The sequence below is a fragment of the Seriola aureovittata genome, chromosome 16, assembly GCF_021018895.1.
Source record: "Seriola aureovittata isolate HTS-2021-v1 ecotype China chromosome 16, ASM2101889v1, whole genome shotgun sequence".
Lineage (NCBI taxonomy): Eukaryota > Metazoa > Chordata > Actinopteri > Carangiformes > Carangidae > Seriola > Seriola aureovittata.
In genome coordinates, this window is record NC_079379.1 from 6892147 (window position 1) to 6920142 (window position 27996).

At 41.3% G+C, this 27996-nt stretch overlaps 1 protein-coding gene across 1 annotated transcript; it reads right to left on the reverse strand.

Moving 5' to 3' along the window:
* Positions 1-589: 589 nt before the first annotated feature.
* Positions 590-27976, reverse strand: si:ch211-264f5.6 (carcinoembryonic antigen-related cell adhesion molecule 6). The gene is made up of 10 exons (XM_056399940.1): positions 27815-27976; positions 27168-27497; positions 23922-24085; positions 23643-23769; positions 20482-20760; positions 17640-17918; positions 17277-17531; positions 16146-16263; positions 5695-5734; positions 590-3704 (listed from the first exon to the last, which is right to left on the reverse strand). The coding sequence occupies exons 1-9, from the start codon at positions 27861-27863 to the stop codon at positions 5716-5718; spliced, it is 1620 nt and encodes a 539-aa protein (XP_056255915.1). The 5' UTR covers positions 27864-27976; the 3' UTR covers positions 590-3704; positions 5695-5715.
* Between the last annotated feature and the right edge of the window lie 20 nt (positions 27977-27996).

Genomic DNA, 27996 nt, shown 5'->3' on the forward strand with positions numbered 1-27996 from the left:
TTTCGGCATGAAGCGTGTCCTCATCATCTTGATGAAGACGTCCAAATGTCCACTTTATTTTAAAACCTCTAATTAAAATCTAAAAATCTGTCAACAATTTGGGAGTGACTGTGCTGCAGCTTCACTCTTGTTCACCCTTTAAATCCCTGATGGTGAGGACAAAGAAGAAGTCTTAAAGGATGAAACCGAGACGACATGACTTGTTAAGACAAATAGTTTTCACAGTGTGTGTGTGAGTGTGTGTGTGTGTGTGTGTGTGTGTGTGTACGTGTGTGTTTTCTCCTCATAGTCAAAGAGACGAGGGCGTGGCAGGTGAGGAAAGACAGAAAAACTCCCCTCGGCTGTGGATCCAGCGAGACACACACACACACACACACAATCATCCAACAGTGTCAAAGACAACAGGCATGTCTCTCTGTGATTGGACGGTTTGAAGATGCACAGACTCTGATTGGCCATTTTCCCCTTTTTGAACAGACGTCTCAGAGTCACAGTGGAAAGAAAATAAAAACACAACAGACAGGACGAGATTAGGAAAATATTTCCAAAAACTTTTATGGCTTTAGATTGCTGTTAAACTGGACATGAATTTTACTGAGGGTATATTTATTAAATCTCTGCAGATTTGTACAGGACCTTTTTGTAAACATTAATAAAACAAAAGAAAGCATCTCAGAAAATGTTTTTATCATGATGAGAAATAAAACCCCACATACAATCAAAAAAAAAAAAAAAAAGTGGCAATAACAGTTTACAGTGTAGAACATCTATCTCTATTATTTACAATGAGGGCAGCTTCTCTTTAAGGCTGCTCCCGTCGTTTTCAAACATATAAATGCGCTTTGTTTGGGACAACAAATCTGTTTACATGTTGTTATTAATATGTTTTATGGTGTAAGTTGTCCCAAACTGGACACATAAATGTATTGAATATTACGTTTTAATTTTAAAAGCTGTTTAAAGTTCAGTGTGAGCGTTTTCAAGCACGGATTCAGAGTGACAATACACAAATTGAAAAAAAAACACTGATCTGCAGACCGACTATGATCTTCAGCTCCAGTTTTTAAGGTTTTTTTTTTTTTTTTAACTAAACAAAAATAAATACTTTCTCACCAGAGACTGCAGTGCATGTTGAAGTCTGAGATCACAAACAACCACACAAAGAAAGAAAAAAAAAAATCATCAATTAGTTCAAAGCGCAGGAGAAATCATCTGAGGTTTGATGACAAAATACTCAAGAATAGATATGTGATCTTGCTAAAAGCTGAACTTCAAATAATAATACAAAGAGAGGTTTTTTTTCTTTAACGTTTTCAGATGATTGACGGATTTATCATTAACCTGCAAAAAGTTAGAATTTAGTTTAAAATATCTTGTGTCCAATTGTGGTAAAAAAAAAAGTTTTTATAAAACTCGCTAGCACCGCCCTGAAGCTCGCCAGACTTTCCCTCCAAAACTCAAAGAATGTCTCCACCCACAAAAAAAACCACCTTCCCGCTACTTTTTTTTTTTTCTTTCGTTTTCTTTCTTCTTCACCTTCACCACGCTGACTCATCACTGCGTGTTGGATCTTGTCTGTGCCGCCTTTACACATTTATCTCCCGCTCTCACACACACCTCCACTGAGGACGACTTGGGACGATTTAAACAAAGACTCAAGAGGATCCTGGACCATAAAGAAGGGGGGAGGATGAAGGTAAAGCGTGAGAGGGAAAAAAAGCTGAAAGAAAGCCAGAATCACAGCCGACAGATGATGGAAGGAGACTTCCCATGGACAGTGTCCTCTTTTAATGTGTTTCCATGAGTTAAACTGACTACAAGCACTTTAAACAGGAAGATTTAAACAGGTGTGGGACCATGAATAGGAGCTGTAACGCTCTCCGAGGTAACACAATCATCTTCGCCAAATCACAAATACACAAATGTTCACTTCAAAAACTCAATTCTAATTAATAAAAAGAGTTTGACAAAATTTAATTTCGTTTGAACCCCTTTTGTTTTTAATTTACATCCCCTCCTCCCAGAGCACACCTGAGCTCCAGGCGTCAGTGACTATCCTGAACTCTGGAGGGGGGGGTGGTCCAATCCACCAATCTCAACCCCACCCCCCATGCAGACTACTAGCACTCACTACAATTTACAGATGTCCCCTAAACGCCTCACATGCAGGCAATCGGTAGACTCTTGCTGCAGCACACGTCATCAGGGGCCCCGACTTGTTTTTATGGGAGATTTGAAGGGATTTATAGATGTCACTGAAAAATGTACCAATATGAGGGGCCACGGGGGGAGGGGGGTGTTTGCCTCTGTTAATCGTGCTACATTCAAGAACTCTCTAAAAATTCTGCTTTGTAAAACTGCTTTTATTTATTTATTTCCTGTCCTCTGTCAGTCTGCACGTGTGTTTTAGTTTCTTTCTACTTCATGTAAAGTATTCAGAAAAGAACTCATATAACATATAGTGTAATTTTATTATCATTAGTGGTTATTGTTTTACTGTCATGTGTCATGTCTACTTATTTGATTATTCTAATTTTATAGTTTCAGTCATTTTTCAAAATAAAGTACCCCAACTTTGTTTTGAGCAATATAATAAAAATAATTTTTACTGATTATGATTATTGGATGGATGGATGTTATATTGGGGTATCTTGTTTTGCATTACTGCCACAATCTGGGGCTTTAAAGGGCTTTTACACAACTATGTTCACATGTTAAAAATGGCCATAAATTAATGGAAATGTTGTTTTCGTCCAGATGTTTTAAGGTGGAAGCTCAGAGGAGTTGAAATCTTCTGTCGGACATAGTGAAACAACAGAGACATTAGGGGGAAAGCAGCTGCATAGGGAGGGAGACAGACATGGCAGACACGCTAAGTCGGCTCAACAGGTGCGTTAGAAAAGACTTTGTACAAAGTGGTGAGCACAGAACAAACTGAGGTATTTTGGATCCGGTGACACTGTCGAGCAAAGAGAAGCATCACAACATTTACTTGAAAACCCTTCAGCGCATTTGAAGCATCCCCCATCAGGCAAACTCCACCCACCTGGCACAGAGAGTGAGATAAATCAAACCACAAAAACTTTTTTCATTGTATTTTTTTTAACCCAGAGCCCCTGAATGTCTACGTGTGTGGCCTGAGTGTGTATGTGTGTGATCACCCAGACACCACAGTCATATGGTGTTACTGTGTGTGCGTGTGTGTGCGCGTGCGTGCGTGTGTGTGTGTGTGCGCGTGTGTGATCAGGTTTCCAGCAGGATAAAGAGAGTCACTCATTGTAACCATCAGTCCATCAGGAAACGTCTCAGAGTTTCTCTCAGCAGTGATCCAGACAAAAGGTGACGGACAACGTCTGTTTACACCGAGCGGAAGAGAAGAAGAGAAGGATGATGATGAGGATGATCCAGTGACGGTTTGTGGGTAAGGTGAAGGTGAAGGTGAAAAAAAAAAAAAAAAAAAAAAAATTAAATCAGATTAACAGTGAAGATTCCAGCTAATAATCCAAATGCTGATAGAATCCATCGTTTGGGTTAAATCAAGTTTCCATTGTCCTCGTCAGGCACAGACAGAGAGAGGCAGAGAGAGGGGGATGATGGGAAAAGCTGGTCCAACGAGGGCTTCACAGGAAAAACCGGCTGGACCCCTATAGGACTTCCCTCCCAGCTGCAGAGATGGATCATGGGAAACAAAACGGTCGGATCTCCTGAGGAAAGCGAAGAGAAGGAAACGTTAACAGAGCTGAAAGTGTATCCAAGGAGCAGACTACACCTCCATCCAACTCCACCTGGTCCCTCTCTTCCTCCTATTTCTCATTTTCAATGTAATCACAAATTTTTCTTTATGTCCTGTTAGTTGTCTTTGTAAGCTCGTCCCACTTCATGCACATTCTGCCATGTCTGTCTCTGTGTTTTGCTTCATTATTGATTCATATCCCACCTTTAAGACACACCTCAAACACTGGCTTAAGTCAGACCAGTACTTTATATTTGTAGTAGTGTATCGTGACTTGTAATGTTTTTTTGTTTTATGTTACCTGCCGAGGGACTACGGATGTAAATTAGCTTTATAGCTACAGTCCGGCATGTTCACATCATGTGTTTTGTACTGATGTTCATTGACATTAACATTGTTCTTTTCAAATAAACAAACAAATAAACAAATAGTTGTTGCAAAAATTAGCTGAGGACTGATACACACTGTTTAATACAACAGTTCGTTAAAAAATCATGTTAAATTTAAAAACCTTGAGACTGTTTCTATTAAAGTGAACAAACTGATACTGAACTTAAAAGTTGAAGTCGGACTTAAAATATCCAGATTCATCCTGATATCTCAGTTTGAGTTCAGCTGATTTATTATTACCATAGTTACCGGTGCCCTGAAGTTTCATTCATGTGGTCACAGTCATTTATACTTTGCACTGTCTTTTACTCTCTGTTTGTATTCATTTTTCGGCTCTTATTTGACTGCATGTTGTGTGTGTACAGAGTTTGTACGTGTATATATAGTATTCTAAGCATCTTAAACATGTCAGCAGCTCGTTGATGTTTGTCGTCTGGCTTCCGCGTATGATCGAGGCTCGTCTGTCATCGCATGTCGGGACATCAAAGAAAAGGTTTGTCAGTGACCACGTGAAAAGCTGCTGCAGGGCTCAGACACACAGACTGTGTGTGTGTGTGTGTGTGTGTGTGGCTCCACTTTCAATCAACAGTCTTATCTCAAAGGCTCTCTCGCGCACACACTCCTTATAGATACTTTAACACACACAGGAAGCTACAGTGTGACCCTGCTTCTACACACACACACACGCACACACACACACACACGCGCACACACACACACACACACACACGCACACACCCAGACACACACACACACACACACGCGCGCACATGCACACACCCAGACACACACACACACAAACACACACCCTCCAGGCTTTGTTTGCTTAACCAAGTGGAGACAGCTTCTGTTTCAAGCATCACAGACTTGACCAAAAACACACACACGCATACACACACACACGCACACACACATACACATACACACACCCACACACACCCACACAGCAGCAACAGCAGCTTCTTCAGGTACGCCAAGATCCCAAAACAAATTTTCTGTCGTTTCATGACGATGACGATATTCAAACTTTTTCCTCTTGTCATCAAATCCGCTGCTAAAAATAGTCCCGAACAAATGCACTGTTTCCTGCTGCTTGTTCGATTAAGAATACGGTCATGAGATTTGTTAAAAATAAGATGAATGTGAAATAAATGCCGTTAATGTACCATGAACATTCAATGAGCCAGTTGATATATTTTTTTTACTTTTTTAAAAAATCCTTCTAATGATTTATTCGGTATATCATTAATAATTGTCACATCCACCGACAAACCTTATTCTTTACTTTGTGGTTAAGTGTATAAACAGTTGTGCGGTGACTTTCTTGTATTTCACGACTAGCATCTTCATAGTTTACTGTGCTCATCTTTCATCAAAGCATCAGCACTGTCTCCACTTGTTTGCAAATCAACATTTTCTTTGCTGCTTTTTTGTAGTTTTTTTGTTTGTTTTTCTGTGTGTAAAGTGATCTTACATGGAAGGAACTTAAAATCTGATTCATTATTATCATCACTGATACAAACAGATACATGATGTAAATGACATTATGAAAAGAACAAAGAGATATTTACCACCGGTGTGCAGGGACGTCTTTAGTACGGCGACTCGACCCTGAAAAACACAACAGAAAACAGTGATCAGCACATCGTGACCTCGCTCTGGTGTTTGTTATAACCACGTTATCAGTGAAGACACTTTGGGAGGACGGTGATCTTCACACAGCCTGTGACATATCAGCTGTGACGCCAACGCCGGACACTGAGACACAAGCAAGACACGTCACGTTCAAACTCTGATAAACTAATGAACGCTATGACGCGTTATTGCTAAGGAACAGGTGGAGTGAAAGCTCCTGTTTCTTCACCGATGTTTTCATCATTAACACAAACCACCTCCAGGCGTTTGAGGAAAACTTGATTTCGGGAGCGATATTGTTTTATTTTGGATCCAAACTGCTTAGGTTTGATAATTGTCTGTGTGACAGCCTGACACACCTTCAGGATGATGTCATCTCATCACACACACACACACACACACATACACGTTGACACAGAGCCTCCATGTTCAAAGCCACTTCACAGCCAGATTATCTGTTTAGAGCTTGAAACCAAAAGGGGAAGAAGAAAACAAGAAGCAGACGGAGTTCTCAAACGTCAGGTTTCTCTTCGGGGGTTTATTAATTAAAATTTAACGCCCAAAGTCATTGAGTTTCAGCAATTATGGGGATTTGGAAGAAAACACCACACACTCACACAACCGGACCACTCGACAACTACAAATTTAGAAAACAATGTTCGACATCCGAAGCACCGTCAGTGTCTAAACACGTTGAGTCGTTGGAGCTTTAAGGGATTTAAGGCGTCAAATGAAGTGAAGACAGGGCTGCATCAGCAACCAGTCACTATCCAGGGGCCTCTGAACCTCCAGGGGCCCCTCGACAGCCTCCACGCCGGCTCCTCCATTCCTCCAGCTCATGGTCCTGGTCTGGTGCAGGGATTCTGTCAAAATGTGTTTCAGTTCATATTGAGCTCAGGGACCCACAGGGACCCCTACGAGGTTAAAGCAGCCATGACAGGGTTTGAAGTGCTGCTCACTAATATTCCCTCTCATTTAAAGAGAGCTGCAGATTCCTGTATTCACACGCAGTCACTGCCTGATTCAGCTCTTGCAAAATATTTGAGCTCCACAGACATTTCCATTTGCTTTTCATGAAACCATCTGTGTGACTTCAGAGCAGCATTGAGCGAGTCAGGGAAATCTACACCTGCCTTACAGCTTTTTGTTGAATCACTTGAATCTTATCACTGGAAACTGAGATACATTTTTTTGGCGGCCGGTGATAAGACAAGCTGCAGACAAAACATCAGGGTTCAGACCCTTCTGAAGGGAAAAGAGGTCACTGAAGTTCACCAATAATGCAATAAGGTAAGGAACACTGTAAGAGGTCAAAGGTCAGAGGCAGAGAAGTGAGACCGTTTCAGAGCGTGGCGACTCTGTTATCGATGCTGAGGGAAGAGACGGCGGCAAACGACAGAAGAAACCTGGAACTCACAAACTGTCCTGCAGCTGTTTATCCACTTTACGGCACGTCCTCGGAAAATAAAAGTTTACACAGCGGCAGAAAAGAAACAGCTGAGAGGCTCCGTCATGTCAGGTTGGAGCCACATGATATGATATTTGGGCCCCTCGCAACATTTTACTGAAATTCTTTTACATACGTATGGATTTTGATATAGACAAAACAGGCTCTCATGGATTGAGAAGAAAGTATTTTATGTATTTTACATATGAAATCAACCTTTTGTTTGTAACAGGAAGACTGATATTACTTCTCTCAAAAAATACATAGTCCCCCTTTAATTTCTCTTATTATCATAGGATATAAAGATTTGTTACTTTTTGAGCCTCGTATTCAACCTTTTATTTTACATTTTCATTCTTCCCATTTTATTCTGTAAAGCACTAGCCCTAACAAATGCATATTTATCGCCTATCGTTTCGGGGCGGCCTTGGTGGAACATTAGAGTATGAAAAGAGGTGAAAATGACTGAAAGATCATTTGAGGCGAAGGCTCAATTAGGTAGAAAAACAGTGGAAAGAAATAAAAGTAAAACCAGAAGATTAAAGAGAAACCAGACGGTTACAGTTGAGCCGAGGAGCGACACAAACGTGAGCTGAAGAAGACGAGTGCAGACATGACAGTGACATTCCTGCCATTCTGTGAAACGCAGGCCTCGCCCTTGTCAGAAAAAAAAAAAACCCTCCTGTTACAGGACGTCCATTCTCAGATGTAAAACTGTAAAAACTGAGGCCAAGGCCAAGTGGATTTAAGAGTCAGAAACTGTTTCTTTTGTATGAACCAGACTGACTAAGAGAAACCAGGTGGTGAAAGGTCACAGCCCTGAAACAATGTGTCACCTTTCTCTGAACACGAGCTAAACACAATATCTGCTTTTTCTGAGTTAGAAAATTACAATTTGCTACAAATAAAGTCACTTTATTTGCATTTTATACCATAACACAAATTATTTTCCATTTTTCAGAGAAAATGCAGTAAATTTGTCCAGTTGACTCCAGTAGTATTTACTGATGCTATGCTAAGCTAACATTAAGCCAACAGTTCAAGCAGCTCTGGCTTAGTTGCCATTGAAGGTGGAGACTCATGGTGACTTTCGGTTTTGGTCAGTAAAAAAGACTCTTTGTGTTGATGTTAAAATAAAGGTCATGTGTAGTGAAGCTTCTGTGAGTTCTTGATGAACATCACGTTACATTCAGGAAGTAAAACGGCTGAAACGTGTTGTTTCAGGGCTGTTTCATCTTTCAAACCTTGTTACTTTTCAGTAGTAGATCTGCCTGCGTCGATGTGCCCTTCACTGACCGGTTTGTCAGTTGTTTCTGGAGCTAATAATGCTGGTAGGAGATGTGGAGCCTGCAAACAAAAATTCCCCAATATCCAACCTGTAATTATCACTGAGGGGTGTGACGTGAACGGGATTTCCCAGAAGGCAGCTTGTGTTTTTTTTTTTTCTGAATGTAGCATCAAGAGCAGGAGACAAAAAAAAAAAGGCTTTGAATGAACGACTGTGCAGAGGAAGTCTGACTAGTTTTCTGACCTGGAGCTTAACGTTTTCCAGTACATCTAACCGTGGTTATTGATATACATGCACATGTCATATTCAGCGGTATATTATTTCAAAATAAAGCTTTTATCTGCCAAGTCGAATTACAAAACAACCACAGAATGAATACATCATGTAAATGACAGGGTGAAGACAGGCCAGTTTTTCCTCATCAAGATGCAGATGAGGATCTCACCACAGTGTCTGTTCGAGCTGCAGACTGATTCCCCTGCAGCTACAGGAAGCACAAGTCCGCAGGTCAACTAGTTTCTCTACTGACGTTCAGCTCAAATAAACTCCGCAAGATTATGAATGAAGTCAGCCAATGTTTCCCACCCGAGGCTTTCTTTTCTTGTAAACTGATGGATAATTTCACCTCATCTGAAAAATGGAATCCACCATGCTTCAAATGTACAAATCTTTAAAGCCAAAATAAAACTTTAAGCTTCAATGTTCATCTTGAAAAAATAAAAAAAATCTTAATTCAACATCCACTCATATCTGCTTTTAATCACAGTTGTTTTGCAGATTACTGTGTCACGACATGGATGTTAGAAACTAAAGCTTCAGATTCTCCTGAAAACAATAAGGATCCTGGACACGACCAGGAACGATTAGCAAAACAACCACCTGTTATCATGTGAGTCAAGCTCAGTATTACTGAATTCACATGATGACACCTAAACATTCTCTCTTTGCTGAATAAAGACAATGAAATGTGGTTGAAAGCACTGAAAAGACCTTTGAAAACAGAGATCATGTTGATATGATCTTTTTGTTTTTAAGTTTAAGATTTGATCTCAAACGATTTTGGGAGATAAATATAAATAAACCTGGACTCAGTAAAACTTCTAGAAGCAACATGAGCTCAATTAGAAAAGACGGCTCCACCATGTTAAATGTTATGTGTTTAAAAGTGAAGCCAGGGAGAGGTGAGTTCACCTGAGAACAGGTTTACAAACTGTTACACAGCTGAAAATACTGATGATGGATTCTGGTTTTGTAATCCAAAACTGGATTTGCATACAAAAAAAAATTAAACCTCATGCAGCTACACACACTTCATGACACACCCAAACACCCCCCTGACCCTACCCCCACCCTGTCTCTACCCCCACCCTGTCACTGGGGAGGGGGCGGAGTCTCCCTGGATCACAGAGTTAAGGAATGCAGTCAGACTGTTTTCAAAATACCAAGACCCACACAGCCCGACTTAATCCTAGGTGACAAGGCCACGAACAACAAGAGGGGGGAGAGTGTGTGTGTGTGTGTCATATTACTGTTCTACAACTGTACTGCAGCTGTGTCATGATGATAACCAACAAAAACTGAACTGTCATTTTTAAACAAATTGGATACGACATGTTAATCACTGAGCTTTAGAGCAGCAGGGAGGCGGCTTTGTTATTTCAAGTTAAAGCCAGGTGAGGTGTTTCCCCCTACTTTCCAGTCTTTATGCTAAGCTAAGCAAACAGCTGCTAGCTGCAGCTTCATATTCACTGTACAGCCATGAGTGGTTTCAATCTTCTCGTCTCCGTCCCAACAAGAACATAAGAATATTTCCCAAAATATCATTCTCTTCTATCTGTTCCTTTGACCAGCAGAACATCAGTCTTACACTTAGTCCCACTGTCACATATGAAAATATGTGTCCTGTTACTTCTGGCTCTGCTTGGCCAAACATCCCAGCTCCGTCTTTGGAAAGACGAGCTAAAAGTGGCCTTGGACAACCAGTTATCTAAAGCAACAGTTACAGTATAATTCAGAACAGTGAAGATTAAGCCTTTTATTGGCAGTTGTTGCTTGTAAGCTGTTGTCTCCAGACCTATGCCTGATGGTTAAATTGTAATGTGGTAGAATTCCCAGTTTATTTTTGCTTCCATTTTGGCCAGTCTCATAATTACAGCCATACTGGTCAGAGGATACTTGTTTTTAATGTCATTTAGAGTTTCAAATAAATATTAAATATTTAATATCTAACATAAGTTTTTGGAGAACAAAACATTTTTTTGGGGAGAATTTCTTTTAAGAATGAATAATGGTTAATCATACCCTTAAAGGTCCCATATTTTATACTTTTTCTGTGTTTTATTTTAAGTTTTGATCCATAAGAACATATATTTGTGGTTTTACGAACCAAAAAGCAACTCAGTATAGTATAACATCTCTCTCATGCTTGTCTGCTTGCAAGAACAAGCCGTTTTGTGTTGCTCTCTGAGCCTCTCTTCTGATTGGCTGTTTTCTGAGTGATGCATGGCCGGAACAATGATGGGTAACAGATTGTAGACTGTCTCTTATATGACTCTCCTTGGGATGGCTGTGCAGTGATATATTGGCTTCCTAACAACCAAAGATTGTGCAGCATTTCCCCAGCAACGGAATGACCGCTTGGTGTTGTGCGGTAATAGAGTTAAAACAAAAAAAAACAAAAAAAAAAAACAGGTGGTGAGTGCCTTGTTGTGACATCACAAAGTTACAGAAGTCCTGACGGCTGATTTTATGGCTCAGTGTCTGAATACAGGCTCTGTGCATTTCTCTGTGGATTAAGCACTTTGTTTTCACAGTATAAATATAGAACCTACACCTGCTTTATAATCAAAAAAGACACAGAAATCTACCTTTATACAATATAGGAGCTTTAATTTCATGCTTCCAATTAAGACATATGATTCTTTACTTTAAGCTGCTCTTAACATTACTCCCACACTTCACTGCAAATACAACTGAGCTTCACTGTTTGCAGAGAGCTTTCATGGCACTGTAGTGTATTTGTCAGTTATTTGATTAATGTGGTTCTGGCTCTTGGCTGATTTTATCAGTTAAATCCTCCCCTGACATGAATTGGACAAATTTTCTCAGATGTGAATCGGGCGTCTGGGTCAGGTGGTTTTAGTGACCTGTACAAGTTGAGAATTTCCATCTGCACCTGCAGCTGCTGCAGGATCTGTTAAATCCTCCATCCTATTTAAAGCTGATAGTATACGGGCTCCAGTTTGATTATCAGCAGACTAGATCTTTATTTTGATTCCTGAACATATATCTGTGTCGCTCTTCCATACTGCACTGCAACAGGGGTGTGTGTGTGTGTGTGTGTGTGTGTGTTATTGTAACCCGAAGAAAACCGGTTTTAGCTTTAGAACTTCAGGACAAGGACATTGTTGTGTAGTGAGGTCACTTTTCTGCGAAAGTCCCGTTTTAAAATGAAAACCTGTCGAACTCTGCTGCTTGTCACAGGATTAATGTCAGTTCCCAGTTTAAAAAGTGCTCACACATAGATTATATTTTGTGAGCACACTCCCTCCAAACATGAATAAACAAGACACATCAAGTGGCCGTGGCGTAAACATGATAATCTGCTTTGATTAACTACTTTGGTTCAGTTATAAAAAAAATAACCCACGCAGTCAATCATTGTTGGAGTCTCTGGCTCCTCATGTCCACATGCGGATGTGTGTGAGCAAAACACGGTTGCTGATTTGTGTGAATTTGAGGGACAAAAGCATCAGCCAAATGAATAAAATACAGAATAAGACCAGACATCTCATTTATTGTGGGGAGAAATTTAGAGACATTTGGACTAGAAGAGCCGGGGGATCCAACCACCAACCCTCTGATTAGTGTACAACCTGCTGTACCTCCTGAAGTCACAGCAGCAGCAAAAACTACACCTGTATTTTAGCTGCAATGCAGGTTTCTGTACTCGTATCTGTGTCTTTATCTCTGCTGTCAACACGTCCTGAGGGCTTTTCTTTATGCTCGTCTGCCAACCGGATGTCTGTCAGGCTGTGTGTGTGTGTGTGTGTGTGTGTGTGTGTGTGTGTGTGTGTGTGTGTGTGTGTGTTTGCAGGTTATCGCACACACACATCTTAATGTGCTTAAAGTTACAGTCCAGCCCTCATTGTCTTTCCAACTTAGCCTTGTTATTCCTCTACTTCCTGCTTTGGCACGTCACTGTCAGAGAAAAATCCAAACGTCTCCTCTCAGCTTTAAATTCACCCTAAACATCTAAAATTGACCCCAAACCATCGACTTCAGTTGTCACTGACACACAGCGAGTCTGGATCCTTCACCTACACCCCCACTAACAACACCAACATGGAGGCCCACCACAGAACAAAGGCCTCCTGTCATCAGCGTTGACACCGTCTGACAGTGATGATGATGACGATGAGGGTAAAAAATAACGGCGGGACAGTTAAGTCAATCAATTCGAGGCCCCTAGGGGCCCCCGAGAGGTGCTTTACAGCTATCCACCACCAGCTCTACCTGACACCTAGAGGGGGGAGGGGTCTCTTAACAGTCACACCCTCAGAGCTCAGAGAAAGGAAAGTCTTCCAGGATGTTTTCAAAGAGAGAACTAGAATTACCACCCCTTGTTTTTTTGCCTCGGCCAACCAGCCAAGCTGCAGGAAATATGGACACAACCTCCGACTGACCAGTAAATTAATTCAGGCTACATCCGCACAACTATGTTTACATTTTAAAACAAAAACGACCCCGTTCCAGATGACCGTTCTGGACTCGTATCAGAAACGGTCTCCGTCCGAACTATCACACCTGAAAACACATATCACAAGACCATTCATCTTCTTTGGGTTTTGGACGTTTGAAGACATCACCATGACCTCCCAAAACGTTTCCCACTATCGTCATTTTATAGGCTTATTGATTAACCGGCTAATCAAGAGAATAATCTGCAGATTAATCAATACTGTTATGACCGGGACTAAATTTTGATTTTATTAAGAGCTTTGTCTGATCTGAGTTCGGCTTCATCACCACTGCATACCTGAAAAAACATATTCATGCTCATATTTAAAAAGTCCTGTTTCAGCTGCTGAATCACCAAGGAGGAGGATGATCAACTATTGCCCAACGTGAGTTCCAGGGAAAGAGGATGAGGAGGTGAATGAAGATTAAAAAGGAGAATAAATGTGAAAAAAAGATAAAGACGTAAATGTCCTGTGACCAGAGCTTCACGAACTGCTTTGAGACTTGTGGTTTCAGATTGATACGGTAGGTCAGGGAGGTCCAGGCATGTCAGTGACTCATGTCTTTGTTTCAGGAGGCAGCTTCCTGTTGTGCTCCACACTGTGTTGAAACCTGACAGGGTTGCATCACTGCCGCCGCTTGGGAAGAATGTGGCGTTCAGGTCTGAAGAGATGCATTCTGCTGCTGCTCGTCACGATCTGTTACTTAATGCAGCTGCAACGGTCGCTGTTAGGGAAGTCTGAGCGGACTCTGAAGTCTTCATTTTGCAATTTCATTTGGAAAGACTTTAGAAATACAAGTTTTGAACTGAAGCCAATTCATTCTCACCTCCAGGATAAAAGCTTTGTGACCTTACAATGTCAGGTTTTATTCCTTTATCTTGATAGAGTCAACGGTACCTTTAGTTTTTTTCCCTTAGTTTGGTTGCTAAGGTCTTTTGTGCAATGGGTTAAACTCAACTTCTGATTTTTGTCAAATAATTCCAACTGGAGTCCGAGTCTGTAGGAAAATCTCCATCTTTTTTTTTTAATAGCTGTTCTGTAGCTTTTCACTACATCATGATGGAGTTTGTCCAACTGTCATGAAATTGTAGGCGTCCAAATTTTCATCCTTCTTAGACTCTGACAGAAACTGCTGTTGTCAGGATCAAGACTGAGCTTTAAACCTCAGCTGTTCAGTCAACAGTGCTTTTAGGTAAAAAAATTGAAATTTGAACGTCTGCAATTCCATTATAACTGAGACAGTTTTCCCAACAAGGTCAAGAATGAAACTTTGAATCTCAAGTATTTGTCTTGTTTTCACCTCATGTCTTAGAGTGAAAACAGTGTTTTTCTGAATAGAAGACAGAGTAAAGTTCTCAGTAGTATGCTTCAAATAAAATACATCATACAATGGAAATTAATTGTGTAGACAGGGATAACAGCAGAGACTGAAGTCACTGTGTGAAGACGGTGTGATTGTGATTGTCAGACCGATGCTGTTAGACAGGTGGTTTCAGATGCTGTAACATGAACTGAGGACTTAAAGAAGTGTTTTTACAGAACACTGTGATGTCACAGTGAAGTTGACCTATGACGTTTTGGATATAAAACACCATCACTGCACCATTTTTTTCCTGTTAGACATTTAATTGTGACACAATTGAATTCATGAGTTATGAGTCACAGTGACCTTAACCTTTGACCTCTGACCACCAAAATGTAATCAGTTCGTCCTCGAATCCAAATGAATGAGTGCACGGAGATATCGCGTTCGGGAAGGATGGACTGTCGTCGACTCTAAGGTGTAACAAAGACGACTCGAGGTGGAGACTCAGTCAGTGTGACTGAGCTTTTCCCTTGAACTACCATTGAGGAATCCTGATAATCGTCCACTGGGACGCCCTGCGAACTTTTTCCTTTTGTTGTTGACATTTCTTTGAAGAAGTGTTTTCAGTGCCGCTGCTCTGTCGAGACGAGAGCTGGATTCTGTTCACAGACATTTTCTACACGACAAACAGAATTTCTGAAGAGGGGAAATTATGGTGCAAACGTGACAGTTAGTTACTGCTGCAGTTGTGCCGAAGGGTGTAGCAGCACTACAGTGTGTGTGTGTGTGTGTGTGTGTGTGTGTGTGTGTGCAAGACTGTGTGTGTACATTAGTTTAACATGTTGCAAGACGCCAAGGCGCGAGAGGAATGAGGAGAATTTCCTCGAAGGTCATGAAGTGGCTTACATGTCTCAGATACAGACAGACAGAAAACGACAGATATGCTACAGACACACACGCACGCACGGACACACACACACCGAATCAGTCCTTTAACATTGAAGCATGAAATGAGGTTAAACAGCAGCAAAGAAATGACCGAAAATTGTAAATCATGCATTCCTCACTGACAACAGGAAGTTTACGACAGATTCAAACACACCCAAAATCTTGTTTCTGTCCTTGGCCAAAAGTATATGGACACTTTCAGGTCTTGATTTTGGTGAAGTTTTTGTTGTTCCACTTACAGGAAATCTTACTGACAGTTGTGGCTCTTTCCTGTTTCCACATGAAAGTTTCCCCATGCACAAAGCCAATGAAATGGTTTCCTAGTGATGTGCGGAGGAACTTGACCTCAACCCCACCCAACACTTCTGGGATAAGCTGGAACGTCGACTGTGAGCCAGTCTTTATCACGGAGGCAGGAAACTACCCTAGAGGGAAGGTGTGGGAGTTTCTTCCCCCAAAAACTAAATAATAAAATCCAAAAATAAAAAAACAGGAAGATCACTGCGTACCCTGCTGCGGCTTAAAGTATAGTTTCAGCCAAAAACCAGATTGAAAGTCTACTGCCTTAGTTAGGAGGCATGTTCTGCATTCCAACCCATCTACATGGCCGCGACTGAAGGCCCAGCTCCACGTATATCAAAACACAGAGTACTTACGGTACTTTCTGTCGGCAGTATATGATTAACCCGATGGCGGCGGCAAGAGCGACGAGGACGGCGATGACGATTCCGGCGATGGCTCCGTCTGACAGACCTTCATCCAACGTTCCCTCCTCTGCAAAAACAACACAAACAACATCATTTAATATGATCGTGTGAGGAATCACTCTGATATAAATTCACTTTAAATTCAAAATCATGATCCATCTAGGTGAATGGGGTGGGGTGGGAGGGTGGGGGGTGGGGGGAGAGACAGAAATGTATTTGAACAGGACCCTGTGAACACCGTGTGCAATGTTTGAGGGCGGTTTCACTGAGCTCAGAACAGAAACCACACAGAGGAAATGAAACATGGCTCAATCTGATTGAAGGGAGCAGTTTGGTGAGTAATTATGTGGAAATGATCTCCAATGCTGATTCTTGGCATACCCACATGATAATCTATATGAGGCATCACTATAAAGATTCAAGAGAAACAAACCAGCATGATATAGTCACACTGCTGCTATTCGCTGGTGTGAAAACTGAAACTGAATATTGCAGTTAAAAAAGCAGAAACCTTACCAAATGTTTTCTGCCTGGCACATTTATTTCACAGAGACCCCGTTGCCTTAACCAACAGGGTTCATCCTGTTTATGACGGCCCTTGTAGGACATCTCAGACTCAGTGTTAGGCTCAGCTGTGCTTTTTTTGTCGAGCGAACTAGGGTGAACAGGTGATGATCATCAGGGTTAGCCTACAAAAATACGTCATCCCTGCAGCACTTTATTCAGGATTGTAATATGCTAACATTAGCAAAAACCTTGAGTACAGAGCCTGATGGGAATCATGACATTTAGTTTCCTGTGTTTGGCACCAGATACTTTTGTACCATGGCAGGTACCATAATGTGATAAACAAATGACAACTAGCGCAGGACACTGCAGCTGAGTCATGAACTGGTCAAGTCTCTTTTAACTGGTGAGATGACGTAAGACAAACAAGTATTTCTGTCATCTGTGGGCAGAGCATTTAAGTCTACTGCTGTAAATCAGCATGCAGCTGCAGCCCAGTGGTTCCTTTCTAAAGACTAGATCTGCACTGATGTTGAACTGCAGTTGATACAGGTGACGGTGTGTGTATCTCACCTTTGACAGACAGGTTGAAGGTGTGCGTGGTGGTCTTGCCGGTGACAGCGTTTAGCGCCTCACACATGTACGTTCCAGTGTTTTTGTAAACGGCTTTCTCAATGGTGTACAGCGCCGTTTTCACGCCGGTCACTGTGCCGTTAAACTTCCAGCTGAAGTTGGCGGGTGGGATGGACATCGCGGAGCAGGTGAGCTTCACATGGTCGTTCACCTCTACGGCCCCTTCACCCTTCACCACCGCTTGTTCAGGACCGTCTGGACACAGAGTGGAAATAAAAGAGGGTTCATTATCTATAAACTGTCAAGAAAAACAAATCCACCTCCATAAATGCCTTCAGGTCTTGTAGCAATACAAACACTCACAGTTGACCACCATCTTGTAGGAGGCTGTGTCAGTGCTGACGGGGTTGACGAGCTGACACGTGTACTCTCCGTTGTCCTCTTTCTGCAGCAGGCTGATCATCATTGAGCTCATGTCTTCAGAGAACACCAGGTGGGAGCTGGCAGTCAGAGGTTTGCCATCTTTCAGCCAGGTCCTGGTCTTCACGGTGCCGGCCTTCGCATGGCAGCTGATGTTTGCTGTGCTGTTGCCGGCGATGAGGGTCGCAGTTGGACCGGTGATGGTGGTACCTGAGATGGGCTCTGTACACAGTATGGGAACGAGAGATGTTATTTTCATATTCAAAGTCAAAGGCCGACATTAAAGGAGTAATCCAGTGATTAAATACTGCACCATAAAGTTGGGAGATTCATAAGAAATAGTTTAAAGGTCCCATATTTTACACTTCTCCTGTGTTTCATTTGAAGTGTTGATCCATAAGAAGATATATTTGTGGTTTTAAGAACCAAAAACCATCTCAATGTAGTTTTACATCTCCTCTCTCAGACCTCTCTGGGGCTCTAGTAACAACAGGTCGGTGAGAAAACAGTCATCCAATCAGAAGAGAGGCTCAGTCTCCTCTCTGGTTTCACAGTATTAATGTAGAACCTAGACCTGCTTTATAAGACATGAACAACAGAATTTACAGTAGTCGAGCCTCAAAACAACTGGATCCTACATTTCCCATAATGACAATTATTAGTGGGTAGAACATCTCAGCTGCTTAACTACTTTGTTTCAGCAACACCAGTTAGTTTCATGATGTTGTATTTCTAACTACAGTTCATATGGTGCAGGTCAGTGGACTAAACACATACTGTATGAGTCTGAATGCACTGTAGCTCACACCCATCTCCTGCTGTGATGTCGGTCATGTTACACTTTAAAGTTCACTGCCTTTTCCTTTTTCATAATCATAATAATTAACTTTATTTATATGATACCTTTCATACAGGGGGTGTAGTTCAAAGTGCTTCACAACAAAGTATAACTTCTCCTCCCCCTCCCCCTCTCTTATCATTCAGAAAGAAAACAGAAACTCTTCGGGGCAAAATGTAAGACCATCTTCCAACCCAGCAGGTTTCTCTCTCTCTCTTTCTCTCTCTCTCTCTCCACAAACACACACACACAGACACACAGGGTTTCTTGGTGACTTACTTTAACCTTAAAACATGTCTTCACCTTAACATTTGAGGATTTACGTCATAGGGACTTGCTTTTTGTCCTCATAAACAGACTTGGGTCCCCATAACATGAGTAATCCCTGGACCACACGCACACACACACACACACACACACACACACACACACACACACACACATGTACATGTTCAAGTTGGTCTGCCGCCAACTTGAAAACAACGTCCACCAAAAACAAGAAGCGAAAATTCCTTGGCAGTAATTACAGACAGCACAGTTTCACACCGTCTCAGCAGCTCCCAGGTAAAATCTGATGCATGCGCCGTGGGTCGCTGCTGCTGTATGTAGTGGACCTGTCACCAGCAGATTCTATGACTAATGTGAGTCCATTTATCAGTCTCGTGCCTCGGAGGTATGTCACAGAGAAACGAGAAGGTTTCAGTCTGCTTTGTTTCAGTGGGTTTCAGTCAACTTCTGCCTCTCTCTGAACGACAAAACTGTGTTGTTTTATTCAGCCGAGCTGTTAAAATCTAATGTCCCTAAAAAATCTCCAATTCATGTTGCTTTTATAAATAATTTTCTATAGATTGCAGCCATAGAAACTGCTCATAGTCATTATCAGCTAAAATAATTTTCATGTCAGTTTTCTAGTCAGTCATCTTGAATTTTTTTTGTTCGTTTGCTGCATCTCCTGCAGATTTAACTCTTTATGACCCAGTGTTCACACTGATGCTAAAACATTCTTTTCTGTTGTGGCCATTTTCAGATATAACTGAGGTATCATACTGTGCAGCACTGTGAAACCTTAAAAATATGGGGTCTCCAGGGGGGTGGATTAGCCTCCCCACCAAGGTCTTGAAATATTATATATAAAATTATGCTGAAGCTTTTGGTAAGTTAATTGGCTGGTGATTGTTATTTGTACACAGCAGCTACCAGCTGGCTAACCAAGGTTAGAGATAGGCAGTGGGCAAGTGAGAAAGACCGTGAAGAGACAGAGACAGTGGCCTCTGGTTATGACCTTGAAAATTCTCTGTGTGGTATTTTGGTGTCCAGCGAACCGTGCACAGATTGGAAGTGAGGAACAAACATTGAATCATAAAGTGTATTGTTGGTATTTTGGAGTCAAATGTGTCCTTGGGCTGAGATCAGAGATCTGATTCTGGCGCAACGTCACTCTGCTGCTACTTTAATCAACAAGAGCGAACAAATTAATGCTTAAAATGTTAATAAATGATCAAATTCATACACTTTCATATCAGTATTAGAGCTTTTTAAAGCAGGAATGTCTGTAAATCAGTCTGCATTCAATCTATAAATGAATACAAGTGATTGTTCCAGTGTCTGTCGCCCATAGCTGCTTTAAGCTCCTTCAGTTCATTAACTTCCTGTAGTCTCTGATAGGAAAAGTGCCAAGCTTGGCAACGTTACACACGGCCGGCCGGTGTGTGTACCTTCATTAAATCACATGCAAATGACATCAGGCTGCGACTGAACAAACCAAACACACACACCTCTACACACATCAGGCTGCTTATTTATGACTAAAAATTTAACTTTTGACCCGATGATGGTGTCAGATGAAAAGTCAGTTGATCAGTTCATCCTGAGGAGAGTGTGAATCTGAACCAGCTCAAGGCCATTCAACCATATAAACACATTTATGGAGCTGCCACAAACACTCACCCATCACAGCGAAGGAAACAGCAGGAGAGGAGACGGCGCGCTCGGTCTTGGCGTTTATAGCCGTGCATGTGTATCCTTCCGTCTGCTTCCCTAACCCCTGTTCCTCGATCTGTTTCAGAGTGAGGACGGAACCCGACGCATCCATCGGCTGCTGGTTGTGGAACCAGGTGAAGGTGGCGGGTGGGCTGGAGCTCGCTGAACAGGACAGGCTGAAGTTGGCGCCGGATTGGATGAACTCGGGAGGACTCGGAGGACTGATGGTGATTGTATCTGGTCCGTCTGTGGAGCAACAACAAGTGGAGAGGGGTGATAACTCAATACAAACAGTTAATCCTCACAGCCAAGACATTGGCTGGTTTCTGCCTTTACTACGCTACAGCTTCTCAGTGGAAGCGTCCAACAAGTTTATTTGGACCTGATCCCAGTTCAGTTCTTTTAGTCCAATCTGATCCTTGTATTTACCTAAAAGCTGATTAAATCTGTATCGGACACATTCAAAATACCAAACCTGACACACCTTAATTTTCATGAGCTTCTTTTGATCCAAACACTGAAGGTCCTGATTCAAAATTAGTTGATGCGAAACACTGTACAACCAGAGTGGAGCTTCTTCCCTCACAAATGATCTTTGACCCTAACCCTAAAGTCAGAAGAGAAGGCAGCACTCCAGAGGACAACACAGCTGAGTGTGATTGTGTTCATGTTACTGACACACTTTAAAACACAGTAGAAGACAGTAAAGATAGGGCTGAATTTCAATTGGCTTTGTTTTTCCGATACTGATCCATTCAAAATATAACCAGAAGCTCCTTTCATACTGCTTTTTAAGTAATATCATTCCAAAGTTTCCATTGAAAGAGCACAGTACAAAATATAAAAATACCGTCTATTTTTTGTGACGACAGGTAAATAGTCATTTCAAGCAAGAAAATAATCATCTCAAACCAGTGCAATTATAAAAAATAATGTCAAACAATGGAGATTTGTATCCTCTTCGACATGCATTATTGTTTGATAAATGCACAGCTAACTGTGAATTATTGCTACTGATCAAATACTTGGAACATAGTCTCTATTGCAGCATTTTGTTTTCAAATTTGAAGACCGTCAATACAAGCCTGCAGGGTTTTTTTTATTTTTTATTTCTGTGTGGATATTTAAATTATTTAAGTTCCCTAAACATATATTTGGATATTTTACTGGAAAATAGTATTATCATATATATGTTATGAATGTTTTAAAACATGTTTTATGTATTTTTTTGTCCTTTTCTTGTGATTAAAGTCTTTTAAATTCATTTTTAAGATGCAACATGTTGTAAAAATACATTTCATTGCACATCCTCAGGTTGTAGTGTTCACTGGATTCAAACACGACTTAAATTTTCAGAGACAGCCTGACCAGATTAAACGCTCCTGAGCTGCCGGGGTAAGCTTTTGATTAATTAATAACAGAGTTAACCAGCGGTCGGTGTGGTTTCACTGCCTTTCAGGTTAGTCATGTTGAAGGAGTGGAAGCACAAGACACTATGTACACACTGTGGTTTTAGTCACAGTGCAAAGACTGAGAGGGAGCGCCCTGCAAACACACACCACAGTCACAGTGGATACAAGTGTTTCAGGAATCTGAGTCGCCATCGTAGTGGATCCAGAAATATTGTAAAAGGCCTTGAATCAGGACAGATGACCTGCTGAGGTGTGAAGCAGTGACAGTAGCTGACTCATGTCTTTGTTGTGAAAAGGGCGTGGAGTTCAGTCAGTGAAGTGCAGCATTTAAAGTAACGCAAGAGTTACACCTCAGATTAAACAAATCTGTGGGTAAACTTCTACCTGTCAAACCACCATGAGGGTGGATTTATTTAATAAAAGAACTATGTACCAATGTATCAGCCGATATGAGCTCATTGTAGATATGTCCGTATTAGTTTGTGTCTGCTGTAGGACAAAAATGTCAAACTACTCTCTGTAGGTTTGAGGTAATCCAGAGACAATGCCTCCGTTAAATAATTTGTCCACCTGAGAAAACGTATTTTTACACTCTACAACGTAACTCTCTAGTGTGTATCTAAGTCACGGTTCTTTAACAATCAAATATAATGGAGTTTTCACTTTAACAGTGAAGTGCTACAAACTGCAGTTCTTCTAATGCTGCCATGTTAAAATGTCCAACTTTACAGCAGAAGTAAACATGTTTACAGCCTGGTACAAAAAACTGTTTTGGTCTCTGTAGCTAATTTCCTTTTCCTCATGTCAACTTGTACCTGGGGTGAATTTTTATATAACTCACCTGTTAACATTTTATTAAGGTTTAATATTATGCAGAATTGAGGGCGTGGCCACTTAAAGTGACAGGTGGGTGAGTGTATGTTTGACACAAACCAGCATGCACAGAAGTCTGGGCTCCATACAGGCCCCACCTCTTTGCCCATATTTGGATTAGCTGGGAGTTAGGCAGAGTCAGGCACTGCCAAGATGGTGACAGTGGAACAGCTCGCTAATCACTTCTTACAAATAATGGTGATAAAAAATGTAAAGTGTGTCCAGAGGGTGGTGCGAGATGAAAGGTCATGAGGTCATTTAAATGTAAATGGTTCATCCTCTGGGGAGTAGGAATCTGTACCAGTATTTCTTATATCAATCTACAAAACTAGATTTTGACATTTCTTATGTGCAAATTAAGTTTTGGCACCTCTTAAAAAAAAAAAGGTTAGACTTTCGCCAGAATCTGGGCAACAAACACTTGCAGCCTATGATACATATCAAAATTCACACCTATGGTTTGCTACAAATGCAAACAAATAAGCAGCTCCTTTAACTGTCCATTAAGAGTCCCACTGTGCTGTGGGAGTGAAATGATAAATCAGTTGAGTACTCTTTTAGAGAGATCCCAGAGATCACCTGTCAATAAAATAGTGTGGGCATAATGACACAAACTATGACATTACATAGTCACCACCCACAAGAGTTAACAAGTCATTTAATTAATTAGTGGCTGAGTATTTAGCAAAAAAAAAAAAAGAAAAACAACGATATGGATATCTGGTAGCTGATGTTTCCTGGAGGCTATCACCGCTCATGCTCTTCTGTTTAGTTCAAACTTGTCACTTCCTGTGTGGGAGGAGTCACCAGGCAGAAAACTAGCAATGTGGGTGCAGTACTTACAGAAGACAGTGAGGTTGAAGGGTGCACTCTTCTCTTTCTCCAGGTTGTTAGCAGCTGAGCAGTAGATAGGGCCGACCAGATCTGACCTGAGTACACCTGTGATGGTCAGTGTGCTGGACAGTTCCTCCTGTGATACAAACCAAAGGAGGAACTACATCAGTTACTGCATACTTTACGTTAAAAGCACCCAGCAAAAGTTTTCTGGTAAACCTACACAGTTTATATTCAGTGAACAGCACACAGAGTTTTAAAAAATGAGATTTAAAAAAAAAAACTGACATTTTTAATTGTGAGCCGTTTGCCGTCGTCCATGATGGGGGCGGTGCCGTTAGTCCAGGTGAATGTGAGGAAGGAGCCTTTAGCGGAGCAGTTCAGGACCACGGTGCTGTTGTGTTCGATCGCCTCGGGCATGTTGGGCACGATGACTACTTCAGACACGGGCTCTGCACAGAGACACAGGGAGGTTGGTGGAAATGAGGAAAAGGTTGTAACAGTATAACAATACAATAGAATTGAATGTGGGAGAAAAAAAAACATGACTGAGACCAAAGGAGAGGAGATTGTTGCTCTTCCATAGGCATGAAGCTCAATGAATAAATGATGTAAAAAAATAGTATTGGAGGCTTTTTATTTATTGTTTTTTCTAATTTTCCCTTTATTTAAAAGTATATTTTGCTGTATACATTTTCAAAAGCACCAATTCCATCAGTAGAAGAACATGTCAAGAGTCGTTGGAGTAGGTTCCACTTTGCCGTTTTTTTTCTTTTTCTGGCTCACTGTTAAGCTACTGTCAGTGAAACTTATCACTTCCTGTACAGATGTTTCACATTAAAAGTAGAAGCAAGTTAAAAACAGTGTTTTTGTTTTGTGAGATTCTGTGCAGGTTCACGTGTTGTTGTTGTTGTTGTTGCTATTGTTGTTGTTTTTTGTTGTTACCCGGCCTTTGTTAGCAACAGGCCTCATGTTCTCATAGACAGTGTTAGATGACTGACGGGTTTCTCTCCTTAATGGTAATTAATTGTCAGGAAACTCAAAAGACAAAAGATGAACATCTGTGGGGTGAAAGCATCTGGTTCTTTGATAAAAAGTCAAAGATACAAGAAGCTTGCAGACATAAAAATTGAAGTAGAGAAGTCAAGCACGGCTCCCAAGATGCATTTCAGTAAGAAATGTCCAATGGTGAGTTTCCATTAAATGCGTTGCAAAAGATTACACTTTTAGAAAAACTGATTACACAATCTGCAGCTGCTGCCATCTCAATTTTGAATACATTCACTATATTTACTTCCCACCTGCAACAGTAGGCTCATGTGTGTTTTAGCACATGGATCCATTCACCAACCAAATTTAAAATAATCAAATCTCGTGGCCACACCATAGAACTATAGTAAGTCTAAATGACCCGGAAGACACTGAAAACCAGTTCTTATCTGAGAGCTTGCGGTATAAGAGAAAGATTAGCGACAAAATAAAGGTATTTTTCTGACACACAAAAACCTAAAATTTACAGTTGGTATTTAGCTTATTTTGTGAACTTTGCACTAGTGCAAAATTTTCCACCATTTTGTCGACATTTTGTCAGTAGCTGAGTAGAAAAAGAAAAAAATTAACAAAACAGCAAAACGAAATGGATCCACAAACACCAACTAAACTGCACAATTTTGAATACAAATGGCTGTCCAGGTGTTTTACACTGTATTTTTCCATTGAGATTAAAGCAAGTGAAGTTAGTGTTCATGATGAAATCTCATAACAAAGTGAATGGAGGCATGATTAATTGTGGGGGTGGAGGATATAACAACCTGCCTGACATTTTCTTCACACAATCCTAATTGTGCTCTGATATGAACATTTGAATGAGGAGAGTGAAGGCGGCAGATAAATTACAGCGACTAGACCTGCTGGACTCGTTCTCAATAATCCTGGAGCTCCGACTATAAATGAACAGTGTGTTTAATGATGATTAGGCAACAGTGTGTGTGTGTGTGTGTGTGTGTGGGAAGAATGTGAAGGAGTGGTAACCAGTTCTGACAGCTCACACAGTTGTTACGTTGTGGAAGTTTTCTAAGATCTGACTGTGAACCTGCAGGAACATCAAGGATCCACTCTGATGCAACAGGAACAAACAGACACGGAGACACTGGTGGTTTCGCTCTGAGTGTTCGCCAGACGTGCTTTTACTGGTCGATCCTGAGTGGGAATGAATCCACTCCGCTGCCAACCATCCCTTGATAAATAAAGATTCAAACTGACATCATGTAGTTGACACAAGCCAGACTGGAGACGTTTACCTTGTCGAAGATGACTGTGGCTTTTTCAATAAACTGACGGTAGCACCGAGTCAACAAGCTGAGATATTTACTCCAGCAATTAGCCAGTTAATCAATGCACTTATTTTAAAAATCAATTATTTTTCTGACACAGTTCCAGCTTCTTAGATGATGCGCTGATGGGCATTTTTCACTGTTTTTCTCAAAACTCCCACCATTTTATAGATCGATCAATTATTACATTTGCACAAACAAATTGAAAGATCAATCAGTGATCGAAGGAATGATCAGTTGCAGCCCTGTAACACTGTAAAAAGCAGTTTCTATTACTCAGGTCACTCGGCATAAAGCATGCGTATTAGGGTATTAAAGAGAACACAAAACACCCCTTAACTGAACCTAAAGGCAAACACACACACTCTCCACCAGGAAAAAAAAAAAAACAAGTCAAGAGCCACGCCCTCAGGCCGCTCAGTGTAACAGTGCTGCTGATGGCTGCTGTGTTTGCTGTTGAATAAGGTCGCAACCTCTCACACAGGGAACATCTGTTCATTGAAATGAAACCCTGGACGAATGGCTGTTGTTACTGGAGGAACGACTGTACAGTGATTTCACAACAGCAGCTCGGGAGTGTTAACAGGCTACATGGCAAACGGAATAGCTAACAAGGGATTATAAATTCGACACCAGGAAAAGGAGCATCTCTCTTTCCTCCGCCAAGGAATATAGTCCTCGCTCTGTGAGGTTGCTAAGCGACGATGAATGCTCACTTAATATTGTTTTATGTGGCGGAGGGATATCAGCACTCCAAGGCACTACACCGGTAACAGGTGTGGCTTTTGCGCCTCCGAGCTGCACCAAACCGCCTTAGAAATTGAACAATTTAGCAATTGTACATGTAATAGTTTCAGAGAGGCGTTATGAGAACAAAACAAGAATCAAAACAGCTTTTTTTTCTGGATTTCTAGGTGCCACTGATCAATTCGCCCCAAAAAAGCATCTTACTTTAACACGTTGACAACTTAAAAAGGGCCTAACCCTGTCTCAAAGGAAGCGTAGACGTTATCAAAACTGTCATTTTGATTCACAGACACGTTGTAAACACCAGAATCTAAAATTGAAACAACTTTATGAATAATTATGAGGCACTTTTGAACTCTGCACAGATGTAACACAAAACCACTCATTTGGGGGAGGGGGAGAATCCTGCAAAATCCTACACCTTTGCAGGTAGCATCACAGGTAAATGACTCACTCAGAACTCGGAGCTGAGTCTCTGCGGTCCTGGTGGTGCTGTCTTCTGCCAGTATGCTGATGCTATAATCCCCGCTGTCCTCCGACTTCAGTGACGTCATGGTCAAGTCGCCGGTGGTCGCGTCAATGGACACTCTTCCTTCATAAGGCTCTCCCACTTTGGTCCCTTTTGGACCCAAGGTGGCGACATTAATCTGTTCACTCCCATCGTTGTAATTCCAGGTTATAAAGACATACTGCGGCTTGTTAAGCAGGGTTTTCAAAGTCACATTTCTCCCCACAACTGCGTCCACCGGACCCTCCGGCAGAATGTCCTGCCCCACACAGCATCCTGAGGGACAGACAGGTGAAGGACAAGTTAGACCTGAGCTGGAGGGAGCTGGACAGATCAAGAACTTGGGGGAAACAATTTGATAAGAATGATACAGTATTATAAAAGTCATTTACTAGCCTCAATCCATTTCCTCTTTAAAGATAAACTTTTCTTTACTCTGTTATAATTATCATTTTATATCATTTCAGCAGGAATTCAAACAGGCTACACCCAGGGAGACACATTTTCCATGTACAAGCGACAGTAAAAAAAAATACAAATACAAATAAAAAATATATAAATCTCAGCTCGGTGCAATTAAGTGTGTTTCCTACCGATTAAAAGGAGCAGAAACAGAAGAGGCTTAAAGGTGAGCAGATCCATCCCGGGCGGTTCAAGTCTTCACAGCAGAGGCAGAGTAAGAAATGCGGCAGTAGTACCTGCTGCTTTTAGAGGGACACACCCAGACAAGGTGGACACAAACCCTCCCCTATCTGTCTGTCTCTCTCTCTCTCTC

What these genes read in the sequence shown, in the direction of transcription:
- si:ch211-264f5.6 (XM_056399940.1), bottom strand. Translation starts at nt 27,863, where the DNA reads ATGGATCTGCTCACCTTTAAGCCTCTTCTGTTTCTGCTCCTTTTAATC. An exon ending in GTTTCTGCTCCTTTTAATCG is followed by an intron (nt 27,498 to 27,814) that starts GTAGGAAACACA and finishes TCTGTCCCTCAG; the next exon opens with GATGCTGTGTGGGGCAGGAC. An exon ending in CTTCAACCTGTCTGTCAAAG is followed by an intron (nt 16,264 to 17,276) that starts GTGAGATACACA and finishes TTGTTTTTGCAG; the next exon opens with AGGAGGGAACGTTGGATGAA.